The sequence below is a fragment of the Microtus oregoni genome, unplaced genomic scaffold (assembly GCF_018167655.1).
Source record: "Microtus oregoni isolate MIOR12 unplaced genomic scaffold, Mior012 000014F_ref0000157, whole genome shotgun sequence".
Classification (NCBI taxonomy): domain Eukaryota; kingdom Metazoa; phylum Chordata; class Mammalia; order Rodentia; family Cricetidae; genus Microtus; species Microtus oregoni.
Window position 1 is genome coordinate 4,174,803 of NW_024543073.1, and position 13,084 is coordinate 4,187,886.

Below are 13,084 nucleotides of genomic sequence, written 5' to 3' on the forward strand. Positions count from 1 at the left end.
ATAAGAACATCACATTCTAGTTTTGGGATGATTTCAGACATTTATTTTCTCCTTTCTTCTTTTCATGACTCTTCACATCTGTGGGCTTCACATCCATGGATTCAACCAAACGAGGATTTAAAAAAAATGTGGACATCATACCTGTCTTAATCATGCACGGAGTTTTTTCTTGTCATAGAACCATGCAGTATAACAACAATTAACACATGGTTTACATTGCACGCGGTATTGGAAATAATCTAGAGAATAGCTGAGGTTCGAGAGAAGATGCGCATGGGTTACCTCACAACCCGCAGGCCATGCTTTCTGCAGTAGGCACTTTTAGAGAGTGGTTTCAAATGGGTGCAGACCTGCTGAGACACAGGCTGAAGGAGCAAGTGTGCCCTTGGGCAGGACACATCATCACTGAGACTGCCACTCTCTCAGCCCAGAATTTTGTGGGCCTAAATGGTGGCATGATAACAAGAGGAATTTTTGTTGTTGTTTTGAGACAGGGTCTGTCTATCTATGAAGTCGTGTTGGAGCTTGAGATATAGACTAGTCTGGTCTCAAACTCACAGAGAACCCCCTTCCTCTGCCTCCTGAGTTATTCTGGGAGTAAAGGCGTGCACCATTATGCCCCTTGGATTTTTTTTTAATTAATTTTTTTTTTTTTTTGAAACAGAGGTCACTTTGCATGAGGAAGAACCAGAGATCTTTGAAAGATTCGTGTTTCCCTCCGCCTCCATGAGAGGAGTAGGGTGGCGGGGAACTATGACTTTGCTGGGGAGACCAGTTCAGCTTCAAAGTAGCCAGGGTTGTAGGCCTGCAAGTGGAATTTGGCTTTAGGGTATGGATAACTCAAACACCAGTTACCTAAATCAGACTTGGGGTGGGGGTGGCAGCACTGAGGTGGAGGAAGTAGTCGGCTTGCTCAGGGTCTAGACATCTCCAGTGTGCTGACACGAGTGTAACCTTCCAAGCACTCGCTTCCCAGGTGGGCCCAGAGCGGTCAGTGCACACAGCTCCTATCCTGTCCCTGGTTCTCCTTTTTAAAGGAGAAGTCTAAGAAGGTGCGCCGTTCCATCCTCTGCGGTGTGGCTTTGGGTCACTGAAGATGTGTGGAGGGAACACGGTGTGTGACCACAAATCAGGGGGATGTTCCGTTTCAAACCCAAGTTTGAACAGGGGCTTTTTGGCGTGGCCATCATGACGGTTGTGGGGAGACCCCTGATGAAAGGCTCAAGACAGATGGGGGCAAGGGATCAGGAGGGAGCTAAGAGGGGCTGACTCCTACCTACCTCAGCGTCTGGGACCAGCTGATTTATCAAAACCAGGGTAGCGTGACATCTCGTGTGTGTGTGTGTGTGTGTGTGTGTGTGTGTGTGTGTGTTTAGTGGGACAAGAATTTCCCAGTATTACTAGCCCTCCTTACTGAAGAGCAACCTAATCCAGCATGTGTTTATACCGAAAGCCCACTAAGAGCCCAGGGATTTTAGCTGGATTTGGGACAATTGTTACAGAAATCCCTTGGCTGGTGAAAATCAGTACTCATCGTGGAACATGGCGTGACTATGATCAAGCCCTAAGCTGGTCTGGGGAAGCACTACAGGGTCTGACCTAGAACTCTGCTCAGGGATGGGGGTTGATGGTTCGGACGTTTTCTGCAAGGCTGACTTAGCAATGTGAAGGCAACAGCAATTATGATTAACAGGGACTAGTAATGCTGGCCTGGGACTAGTCTGTGTGTCCTCCTAACCCGGAAAGAACACATCTGGGGAGCCACGGCTTGTGGTTTACGTTTGGGGGACTCAAGGAGACAGGAGAGGGAATACCCAGGGCGAAATGATGAAATTTCAGTCATATGATTAATGCTTCAGTACTTAATGCCAGAAAGCTCCTCCTCCCTGGAAGAAGCTGCCCCTGCCCCAACCCCAACTGACAGACAGCAGTCTGCCTGGAGGTAGGAAAGAGAAGCTTGCTTGCGTGTAAAAGACGCCTTCTGCCGTCACATCTGGGCTGTGGCTGGGGACACCTTACTCACCTCCGCGTCCTGATGGTTGATCTCACTGAGGCTGGATTGTTGCAGCAGGACTGTGAGGAGCCTGTCGGGAGGAACAAGAGCGGCTCACTAGCACTGGCAGTTCTGGGTGCTTAGCGTGGGTCTCAAAACACAACACGGGGACCACAGCTGAAGGCCCCCCGAATACAATGAGGCTCTTCCCGCCAACCCGAGAGAAAGATCTATGGGAGGATGTGAACACAAACTGCCTTCTCCAGCTTCTTACTATCCTGGTGCTGCTGGGGACCAAGGGGAGGCAGGGCAGTGAGTCTTTAGCCTCACCGTCTGTCACCTACGTAGTACTTCAGTAGCCAAACGCACGCACGTGTGGCTTGGCTTTATTCCCTTTGCATAAGCATAGACAGTGCTTGCATTTACACATTGACATCCTGGTAAAACAGGGACCTCTGAGCAGGAGATGACAGGATTCAATGAGAAGCAAGTCAGCGATTCTCAAGCTCACTGGCTTGCACTTGGTTGGCCAAGGTCAACATTCTCTCTGGGAGGGAGAGGCAGGTGACGGCACTGGTCCTAGAGCCAGGTTCTGGAGCCAGATGTTTGAGTTCACATCACACGTCAGACCCGCCAAACTCTGAACTCTGAGGTGGGTTACGTACCTTCTTTCTACCCGAGTGCTTCCTGTCTTTGGGGGTAATAAGTCCTGGCCTCACAGCTCAGTGTAAGGACCGACTGAGGTAATAAGCACAAAGCGTGGACTGGGACCGAGACACAAAGCTTTATTTCTAGAAACATTCATCCTAGATTTTGAGCCTTGGCCCCAGCTCAGAACCACAGGGGGATATGTTTTTGAAACCACAAAGAGCTGGATTGCACTCAATGGGTCTTGGAGGAGCCTAGTCATTACAGCTGAAAAGCACCTTTCAGGGTTATCTGGTAAACAGCCATGTTTGGAGACCACTGAGAAAGTGCTGGCCAATGAACTCCCACCGTGAGGGCTGAAAATTCAACATGAGGGCTGAAAACGATTCAGGCAAAGAGGTTCAAAATGATTTTTTTTATAAGAATCATTTGCAAAATGAAATTGTTTAGTTCTATTCACCGACCCAGTTTTCCTATCTCTGTGTGTGTCCTAAGTGTTCATGTGTTCCTATGCATGTATGCATTCATGCTTTTGTATGTGTGTCTGTGTGTAGGACAGGGTGGACATCAAGTGTCTTCCTTACTTGCTCGCTCTCTCTTTCTCTCTCTCTCTCTCTCTCTTTGAGCTTGGAGCTGGCCTGTCAGTGATCCCAAGTTTATCTCATCTCTGTCCCCCTCAGCCCCAAAGCTGGGCTACAGATTTGAGGTACCATGATTTTACTTGGTGTTGGGGATCTACACTCAGGCCTTTGTGCTTGCATGGGAAGCCCTCCAGTGACCTATCCATCTTCCCAGTCTCTCCATCCAGTTGTGATTGTGTTTCAGTTTAGATGACATCCCAAACCCTATGTGTTAAATTACTACCAAGAGAAGAAAAGTGTGATGTACCAATCCTGCTGCCTCCGTAGTAGACGTGGAGCTTGAATGAGGATGGGATTCTCTTTATTTGCCATAGACGTGAAATGGCTTTGGAAGCCTGGGTTTGAATCTAGTTTCTCCACTGTTTTCTGGGGGAGCTAAGCTGCTGCTGGGCGCCTAATTCTTGCCTCACTGCTGAATGACATTCCGCGGAGAGAAGAATTAAGTGTCTATGGCAGACTGAGAATTCCTTGCACAAAGATTTGTAGGAATGGGCTAAGACTGAGCAGTTTGTCTCCTTTACGATTTCTGAATTCTAGACTCATTCCTTTACCTGGTAGAAAGTCATTATAAAAATAACTGAGACCAGGTATAGTGGCAGCGCACATCTTTTAGCCCTAGCACTCTGGAGGCAGAGGTAGACGGATCTCTGAGTTCAGGGCCAGCCTAGTATACAAAGCAAGTTCCAAGATAGCTAGGGCTATACAGAAAAACCCTGTCTCAAAAAAAACCAAAACAACAACAAACAAACAAAAAACAATTCAACTGGGGTAATAGTTTTTGTTTCTAATGGTCTCACCTCTGGTTGCTGTATGGGTAGAGGGGGCGGAACTGGTGACTGTCTCTTCTCTGTGTCTCTCTCCAGGAGCCACTTTTGTCTCCAGTGGGTACAGAATTAAAAGGGAGGGGTCAAGATACGAGTGGAGGTGTGGTTCTCAACCTTCTAATGCTGCAACTCTAACACAGTTTGTTTCTCATGTTGCGCTGTCCTGACCACCATAAAACTATTCCGTGGCTATTTCTTAACTGTAATTTTGCTACGGTTACAAATCATAGTGTAAAAATCTGATTTACAGGATATCTGATTTGCAAGTCCTATGAAAGGGTCATTGGCTCCCTAAAGGGTCGCGACTCACAGGTTGAGAATTCTTGAGCTAAGGGCAGTGTTACTCTCTCAGCTAGCCCCAAGGTGTATGGGCTCCTTGGTGCTCAGACAGGTTTTCTTTCCCTTCTGGATCCAGTCGAGAGAGATGGGAAGTGAGACTCAGATTTCAATAGGGGTTAACAGAGAGAGTTCCCATGCGGCAAACTGGGTGGGCCCCAAGGCTGTGGGATGAATTCCTATCTCTTATGGGCTTCTCCAATTCTTTGTCTCTGCAATCCCTGGCTCTGAGTCTGACCTTTGAGGATGACATCAACTAAGTCTCCACAGTAATGACTTTGTTGTTTAGTTAGTGGGAGCATCTCAGGGAGGAGGGGCAGAGTCAGACTGGCTTCTGACAACCATTCTGGGGTGGTAACATCTTTCTGCTCTTTTGGAAAACATGATTTTGTTTTTGTTTTAGTATCTTGGTGTGTACCCCAGACTGGCTTTGAACTCCTAGGTAGCACAGGCTGGCATCAAACCCGTGACTCTCCATCCTTCCTCAGCTTGGGATAACAGGTACGTGCTGTTGTGCTAGGTGAAGAGAGAGCACCATCTCTTGCCCATTTCCCTGGATTTTCCTCAGTTGCTACTTTTTGGAATCCCCCATCTTCTACGTCTGAAGGATTGATCTATGCTGTCTTAACTATTTGATTCTGAAGTCTTCAAGACTTGTAGGCTTCCAACCCTGGACACAGATATCCAGAAGAAGAGCACACCTGCCCCGCCTGCTCCCCCCGCCCCCAGTGTTTCTGTGATTCAGCCTGAACTAGAGACAAGGTGTCCACTATGCAGCCTGGTGACCCTTGCTGTTCAGTGGTGTGGAGGTCACATGGTTTAGTCCCCGTCTACCCCAACTCTGGATCCCTTGCTGGCCTCAGTCTTGTTATTCTCCTAGAGTTCCGGTGTGATACTACGATGGCCAGAAACATTCCTTCCACCATCCCCGCTGGAAACTGTTCAATCTGCCTTCAGATCTCAGAGCAAAAGTTCCAGACCACCACATATCAGGCTCCAGGACAGCAAACAAGGATCCCCGGCAGGTACCTTTTCTCACCTGGGCCATGATTGAGTAACGAGAAAACAGAGGCTTGCTATTAGAATCCATCCCCACTTCTTACCAACTAGCCTGGGGCCTTGGACAAGTTATAACAGTCCAAGGACCATTTTTTTCTTATCTGTGAAATGAAAAGCATGCTTCTCATTCCTAAAGATTTGCTACAATTTTTAGTTGAATCAACGCTTACAAAACACTTAGGATAGCTTTTATGTGCCCACTCCCAGCCTCTCTATAATAGTTCATTTAAACCTTGCTGGGTCTTGTCTTCTCTGAGTCTTCCCTGATCGCCCTCAGGTGATTCAGGTGGCAGGAGGGATCAGTAAGAGACTTTGTAGGAGCAGCTGACTTCTGCAATCTGTTTTGTTGACCCCGCAGGCTCCCAGCCCTGCAGCTCAATGATGACAGCTGATGGGAATGACCCTCAAGTCTGTCGTCTCCCCTTCCTGTCCCTAAGGCTGTTTGCATGCAAGAGTGGGACATAATGAAATATTCACATCAGGTTAGAGCACTAGCAGCTCAAAGGACCCCAAGATAGTGAGCCAGGAAACCTGGCTGTAGTCAAGAGTGATGAAAAGAGGCAGGATTGCTGGCACTGGAGCAGGGGAAAATGAGAAAAAGAAAGAAGGGGGGGGGGGGGGGAATCTGTTACCATGGAGACCATGAAGAAATTCTTCAGAGAGCCCAGTGACTTCTTTCAGAGAAAATCGCCATTTGCCTTTCAGGACAAATGTGTACAGGGCTGTACAAACACAACTCTGTGAATTTGGGACTTTGTCCTAATGATCCTGTCCCCTCTTTCACTCGGGCACCCTCTGAATGTCCCAGCCAAGGGCACAAGAAAAGCGTGGGGCATTGAAAGGGAGAAAAACCTGGACCTGCTGAGAAGCAAAGAGTTCCTAGCAGGCACGGGACTTGTTGGGATGAAACCTGGGCTCCTCTGTGTTCTAACGTATAAATCACTTATCCCTGTGTCTGCTCCAGTCCACACTTCCCTTGGCCTTAGCTGAGGATGTGGGTCCCAAGTGATTGGAGAGCCTGAATCTCTTTACAGGTTAAGGGCAGAATTCGAGCGTCCCTCTAGATTACTTAAAAGCAGCTTCAGTCTGAGGCTTCCTCTCAATACCCTCCAGTGAGTGTCACATGGGAGGAGTCTGCCGTTCGGAAACCTGAGGGTCAGCAGGTTTTTAAGCCAGAGCAAACATCTGTGCACAAGGCCTCCAGGTGGCTGTTGGTTCTGCTTACTAATATGAAGAATCTACAGATGGACCCGTGCTCACAAAAGTTGCAAAGTGAGCGTCTGGGGAACAGAACGGCCTGATATTCTGAAGACCAACGGCCGTCTGTTCCCTTGAGTCTACACGGGGGGGGGGGGGGGGGGGGGGGATGAGTGTTTCTAGTCCAGAATTCTTTGCAATAAATGCTGCTATGGGGTTGTGGACACAAACAGTTGTGTGTTTGGACACACCCTTTGAGACCTGTGTGTGCCCAGGTGGGAACTGGTGGGGTGGCAATTAAGGGGTTCTATTCTTTAATCCCAGCATGTGATATTCGTGTCTGTCTCTCTTCTACTATCACCATTAATACCACACTCACCATTAATGTTTTCTCAACACAAGGCAGTAGGCGCTGTGTTCAGTAGGTTTTATATGCTGCCCTCTATTTCTGCCTTTCTCCTGATTAAGGGAAGAATTGCATTCCGTTCACTTTCTAGAAAAGAAACTTATCTGAGCCTTCACATAGTATCTTGTCCAAGACAAAGTGGTTGATCAGATAAAGCGAGATTCAGGTTTTGTCTGTAGCCACTCTTGACTTCTCTCAACCCAACAGGGATTTTAAGTGTGTTTTGGTTGCACAAATAAAAACAAGGTGAGTGAAGAAATTAGCCACAGAAAACAAGGGCAGGAGATGGAAGACACGGTGTACAGTCCTGTGTGTGTCAGAGGTCGGTTTCAAACCGAGTTTCGAATTTTCTAGGCATAGAAAGGGAGACCCAGGACCATAAACCACAGTATTCCTATAATACAAATTCCAAATTATTTGCTCTGGAGAAGCAGAGCAATCTTTCCCTTAGTGAAACTTTTTCTCTGTGGTTTCTTATACAGGATTTTAAAAGATGTTGTAATGAATAAAATATGACCTGATCATGAGCCAGTGAATTTTGTAAGACTGTTTCTCATAAGGCCTGGCAACACAGGCCAAGGGCTTATTGATAAAATATGATCATTGCAATAAACTCTGCAAGGCTCACAACAGTGTCTCTCAGGAAGACAGCAGACCCATCAGGCAGGTAGGTTTTCTTCATGTTTGCATCAGTTACTTGGTTTCCATTGCCTCAGTTTCCCTTCTGAGAACTGAGGATAAAAGTATTACATATTGTATAGAAGAGCGGTATGTTAAATGTGACCTAGAAAGCACTAAGAATTTCGTTCAGAGCATTATCTATAATAACCAATATCAACTGGGTGGTAGTGTCACACACTTTTAATCCCAGCTCTCAGGAGACAGAGGCAGGGCATCTCCAAGATCGAGGCCAGCCTAGTCTACAGAGCAAGTTCCAGGACAGCCAGAGCTATACAGAGAAACCTTGTCTCAAAAAGATAAATAAAATAAAAAAAAATACCATCCTCCTTCTCATCAACATCATCTTCCTCTTCTTCATCATTGTCATTGTTTGCTTTGAGTTTAATTCAGACCAAAACATTTGCTAAGCTAGTCTAAGGTTATACCTAAATATGGGCTGGTTAGACAGCTCAGTGGGTAAACCCGCTTTCTTCCAAGTCTGAGGACCTAAATTTGATCCCTGGAACTCACGTGGGGGAAGGAGAGAATTAACGGCTATAAGTTACCCCCTGGCTTCACACGTATGTCATGGTGTACACTCACACGTGAGTACACACACAAAGTAAATAAATGATTTTTTAAAGGTTGTGTCCATTTAAAAAACCAGGCTCATGTGCTTCGTGGGAGAGACTCTCTGCTTCTCAGTGCAGTTGCAGGGCTGGAAGCTGCCTACACAACCAGACAAAGTCTGTGCGGTAGTGTGAATGCAATTAGCCCTCAGAAACTCAGAGAGCAGCACTATTGGGAGGTGTGGCCTTGTTGAAGGAAGCGTCACTGTGCGCGCAGGCATTGAGGTCTCTTGCTTAAGCTTCGCTCAGTGTCCCAGTCCACTTCCTGTTGCCTTCTGATCAACATGTAGCTAGCATAAGGCTGCCTGCTTATTGTCATGCTCCTTGCCAGGAGTATAATAGACTGAACCTCTGAAACTGTAAGCGAGCCACATGAGTTAAATGTTTTCCTTATAAGAGCTGCCATGGTCCTGGTGTCTCTTCACAGCAATAGAAACCCTAACTAAGACAGTTGCTTTTTCAGAAAGCAATGCCAAGTGCACACTGATGCTGAAACAGGGTTCGTCCCACTGCCATGACAAAGCTTGGCTTGCTTAGCCTCTTCAAATGCCTAATACAGACGTAACTCTACCATAAATTTCCTCGTATAACAACCACAAAGTACCTTATAATTATTTTTTTTATCAGTTTACTTCCGGAAGGAAGCCTTTAGGATGAGCTGCTTCCCAGAGAGTCTGCAGGTAATTCAGCTAACTAATTTGCTGTCTATGGTTGTTAAGGGTTTGACCCAATCCATTTTGAAGAAGATTCACTAACACAAAATATGGCTTTCAAAATAGTTAACCACAGCTTTGCTTCTCATGAGTTGAATAGCAAAATTTTACCATTCAGAATCATCTATCCATTACAAGAAGAAATCTGTTATCTTTGACACAAGGAAGGATGTCTACTTTTCTGGATTCAGTTCACCAGAAGATGCTAGCTAGGTCATTTAGGGTAATATCCAGAGACGAGGAAGCCTCAACTCACCAGAGGAAATTGGCTTGGTCATTAGGGATAATATCCAGAGACAAGGAAGCCTTAAGTCTTTGCTTTCAAAGTTATGTGGGATAGATCCTGAAATATCCAGAGACACTGGTGTATATAGTATGTGGGGTAGATCCTGGAGTATTAGAGACACTGGTATATGTAGTATGTGGGGTAGATCCTAGAGTATCTAGAGACATCACTGTATACAGTATGTGGGTTAAATCCTGGAGTATCTAGAGACATCACTGTATATAGTATATGGATAGATCCTGGAGTATCTAGAGACACTGCTGTATATAGTATGTGGGGTAGATCCTAGAGTATTAGAGACACTGATGTATATAGTATGTGAGGTAGATCCTGGAGTATCTAGAGACACCGCTGTATATAGTATGTGGAATAGATTCTGGATAGGTCTTGGAATATCTAGAGACACCGCTACATATAGTAAGTCCACAGAGTAAGTGGTGGTGGTTCATAACTTTCATCCCAGCACTTGGCTGCCAGAAGCAAAGACCTGTATTTTGAGACCTGCGTGGTTTTTTTTTTTTTTTGAGCCAAAATTTTTATTTATTCATTTCTTGCACTTGAAGTACTCTTCGATGACATCCTTGGCCTGAGATTCTTTGCCATAGTCCTTAACCACGACACAACTGCAACCAACTACTTTCCGTGGCTTTCCCTCTCGATCAGTTTTACAGAGGCCTACCCATTCCCCGAGTTTCTTGTTGTCATCAACCTTAATTAGGTTGATTTGGAGCTCAGCACAAAGGGCCTCCACCAACTTGACATACATAGGCTCATCACAGTTGGATGCAAGCACACAGAGATGGTCTTGGTGCTTGTCTAAAGCTTTGACAGCTTCGCGGATGCCACGTGCAAGGCCATCGTGGATGAGGGTAATTGTCAGCACCTCTTGAAGGAGACCTGCATTTTTTTATGCCATCTTAAATTCACAAGTTAAGTAAGATATTCACCTTTGCAGGGCAAGTTCCTGGGCCTAGGAAATTAACCTAGTGAGACCTGCAGGCCCCAGGCTTTAGAAGCAATTAGCATTTACTTTGTTAGTTAACAGTTACAGACCTCAGTACTTTCTTATCAGCTAGGGATATTTCCAGACCTGAATTCCAGCATCCTACCCGCCCCCCCCCCCCCACACACCTGTTTGCTATATAACAGTTTCTGAGAAATAATAAAGTGGGCAGCTTGATCAGAAAGCCCGACTTGCTGTCATTTCTTGTATCTCTTGCCCCTTCATTCCTACCCTCCAGGGCGAAATCAGTTCTGTTCGCATCCCGCTGGTCGCTGGTCGGGACACATGGGGGTGGGGATGAGGTAGAAGCTGGAGAATCTCTGAGTTCAAGGCCAGCCTGATCTGCAGAGTGACTTCCAGGACAATCAGAGTTATACAGAGAAACCCCATCGTGAAAAAAACCAAAATCCAAAAACCACACAAACAAACAAAAGAAAAGAAAAGTCCATGCAGAAGAGGACATACACTTGGATCTGTTTTCAGCTAATCGTTTCAGAGGCTGGACCTGGCTGACCCATGTAGTTTTGATTGAAAAGGTGCAGAGGGTGAGGACTGAGAGAGCTTTTCATCCAAATCTGAGTTCCCAGTTCATGGACTGGCATCACCAAAGGCAGATAACTTCTCTGCCCAGGACTGCATCTCATGATGTTCACTTTATATGACTGTGTATAAATGACCAGTTCTTGTCAATGGAAAAAGAACAGACATGAATGGTGATGTCTGCCTGAGGTTTTGTAAGAATGAGCAAGGCATCTCTTTGCTCCTCTTTGCCCATTACCAGGCCAAGGGAAGGACAATCTGTTACCATTCAGGCTGCTAGTTACAAGACAGGAGATGCTCGGGTCTCTGGATCACCGTGCTGAGGGGAGCCAGCCCTCCCCCAGCAACACCTACATTGGGACTGTGATATGCCTGAGAACTAAAACTTGAGGGTGAAGCACTCAAGCTTTGAGTTTTATTTACTGTAATAACTATAATTATTCTAACTTAAGTAGGCATTTATCTTTCAGAATAAGTAGCTTTTAAAACCCTCAAGAGAAGCAGATAAAGTCAGTTAAGTTCAGTAATCAAGGCAGAATGAGTCTTAGAAGGTATGTTGTTTTCAAACTTATTTTCTCAAGATCACTCTTGCAGAAGCAGTTTACTTTTGTAACTAAATATTTATGCAAGCTGTCTTTAAAGTCTTTCCCTCTTCTCTCTCTCCTTCCCTCCCCCCCCTTTCCTTCCCTCTTCCTTTTCTTAAAACAAACCATCCCTTTACCTGTGATGACTATTGATGGTTAATGGTCTGGGCTTGCTCTTTCATTCCTAACTTTCCTTGCTTCATCAGGCTTTGGGTAAGTTCTGTTATGTCTGGATAGAGTCCAAGTTAGCAAGCGGTAAGCCTCAGGAATAGTCCCGGGATTCCCAAGCCTTTTACTTTCTATAAAAGTGACTGAAATGAAGAAATCCTGTTATCCCCCCCTGCCTGGAGAAAGGTTTCACCTTTTCAGACTCTGAGAGCTTCATCCAGATCTTCATTCTGGTCCTGGGTGCTGAGGGTGAGGCACACAGCATATTCCCCACCCCATGCCACCCCTACTCGCGTTGCTGGTCAGGCCTGAGACTGGAAGATGTTCAATTACTATTAAAGTCAAGTTGCCCGCACAGAGGTGAAGAAAGAGTCAAGGAGCAGCATTGCTGTTTGTAGCAGGAAATGCTATCATCAGCTCTGCTGTAGGGGCTTGCAAAATGATGGAGACAGTGGCCAGTTCGACACTGAGGAATGAGGAACTCACTGGACCAGGCATCTTCCCCTTGGTTTCTCAATTGTCTTACCAAATTGTGACCTCCTCAATCACTGACTTTCTTTGAGTAAATCCCTTCACACTGACTCCATGTGTATACCGCCCTGGTTTTCTCTCTAGTGCCCTGAACTTCTGCCTCAGGCTCCTGTGCCTCTTCAACTCCTAGACTCAGGCTGTACAACCCATTTGGACATTAAGCGGACTGACACATCACAGTGGCTTTAGCTTGTATGATTTTTCTGCAAAGCGCTTGTCATTACTAGAAAGTATCTTTTTCCTTTGTTTACTAGATTCCTTCACGACAACATCCACTGTGGGACATCGAGATTGTCTTATTTATTGTGGCATTGTTAGGGACTAAAACTCCGCTTCATAATGAAGTTCCAGTAATAGCTACTGAGTTAATAAATGACTGCTAGAATGAATGAATGAATGAATGAATGAATTTATGGATTCTAATAATGAAAAGTAGGCTTTCTCCCAAAATAAAAGACTATGAAGAAAGCGTTTCAGATGTAAGAGGGAAGCAAGATCAGAGTTTAAAACTACGCTAGAGCATTGTGTTGAGGTCCTCTCTGCGAAATGGGTAAGTTTCCTTTTTATCAGCCACAGAAGGGTGGGTTCCATGCCTTCCTTATGCAAGCTGGGTCTTTTCCATCTGGCGTATGTGTTGCTTACCTCACATCGGGCTCTGCGGTGGCAGCATGCAGTGGCAGGCGGCCGTTTTTATCTGGGATGTTGTGCTTGGCACCATTTCTGAGCAGACTCACACAGCCTTCAAGCCAGCCCTGAAAGGCAGCAGCAATAGTATTATTATATAAGACAGCCTCATATAACAAGGGTCAAGCTTTCTATAGCTATGTGTGTGTGTTGTTGTGGTGGTGGTGGTTTTTGTTGTAGTT

At 45.8% G+C, this 13,084-nt stretch overlaps 2 protein-coding genes across 4 annotated transcripts in view; both read right to left on the reverse strand.

Annotated features, from left to right (window-relative positions):
- Ankrd55 (ankyrin repeat domain 55) overlaps nucleotides 1-13,084 on the reverse strand; it is an 82,932-nt gene that overhangs the window by 41,537 nt on the left and 28,311 nt on the right. For all 3 annotated transcript variants that reach the window (XM_041663188.1, XM_041663187.1, XM_041663190.1), the window contains exons 4-5: nucleotides 12,861-12,970; nucleotides 2,024-2,084 (exon numbers count right to left, since the gene is read on the reverse strand). In XM_041663188.1, coding sequence (XP_041519122.1) covers nucleotides 2,024-2,084; nucleotides 12,861-12,970 — 171 coding nt within the window. The remainder of the gene's footprint in view (nucleotides 1-2,023; nucleotides 2,085-12,860; nucleotides 12,971-13,084) is intronic.
- On the reverse strand, nucleotides 9,902-10,656 carry LOC121455592 (40S ribosomal protein S12-like). The gene is made up of 2 exons (XM_041663197.1): nucleotides 10,587-10,656; nucleotides 9,902-10,289 (listed from the first exon to the last, which is right to left on the reverse strand). Exons 1-2 carry the CDS (start codon nucleotides 10,654-10,656, stop codon nucleotides 9,937-9,939), a joined length of 423 nt encoding a protein of 140 aa, XP_041519131.1. The 3' UTR covers nucleotides 9,902-9,936.

What these genes read in the sequence shown, in the direction of transcription:
- LOC121455592 (XM_041663197.1), bottom strand. Translation starts at nt 10,656, where the DNA reads ATGCGAACAGAACTGATTTCGCCCTGGAGGGTAGGAATGAAGGGGCAA. An exon ending in GATACAAGAAATGACAGCAA is followed by an intron (nt 10,290 to 10,586) that starts GTCGGGCTTTCT and finishes AAAAAAATGCAG; the next exon opens with GTCTCCTTCAAGAGGTGCTG.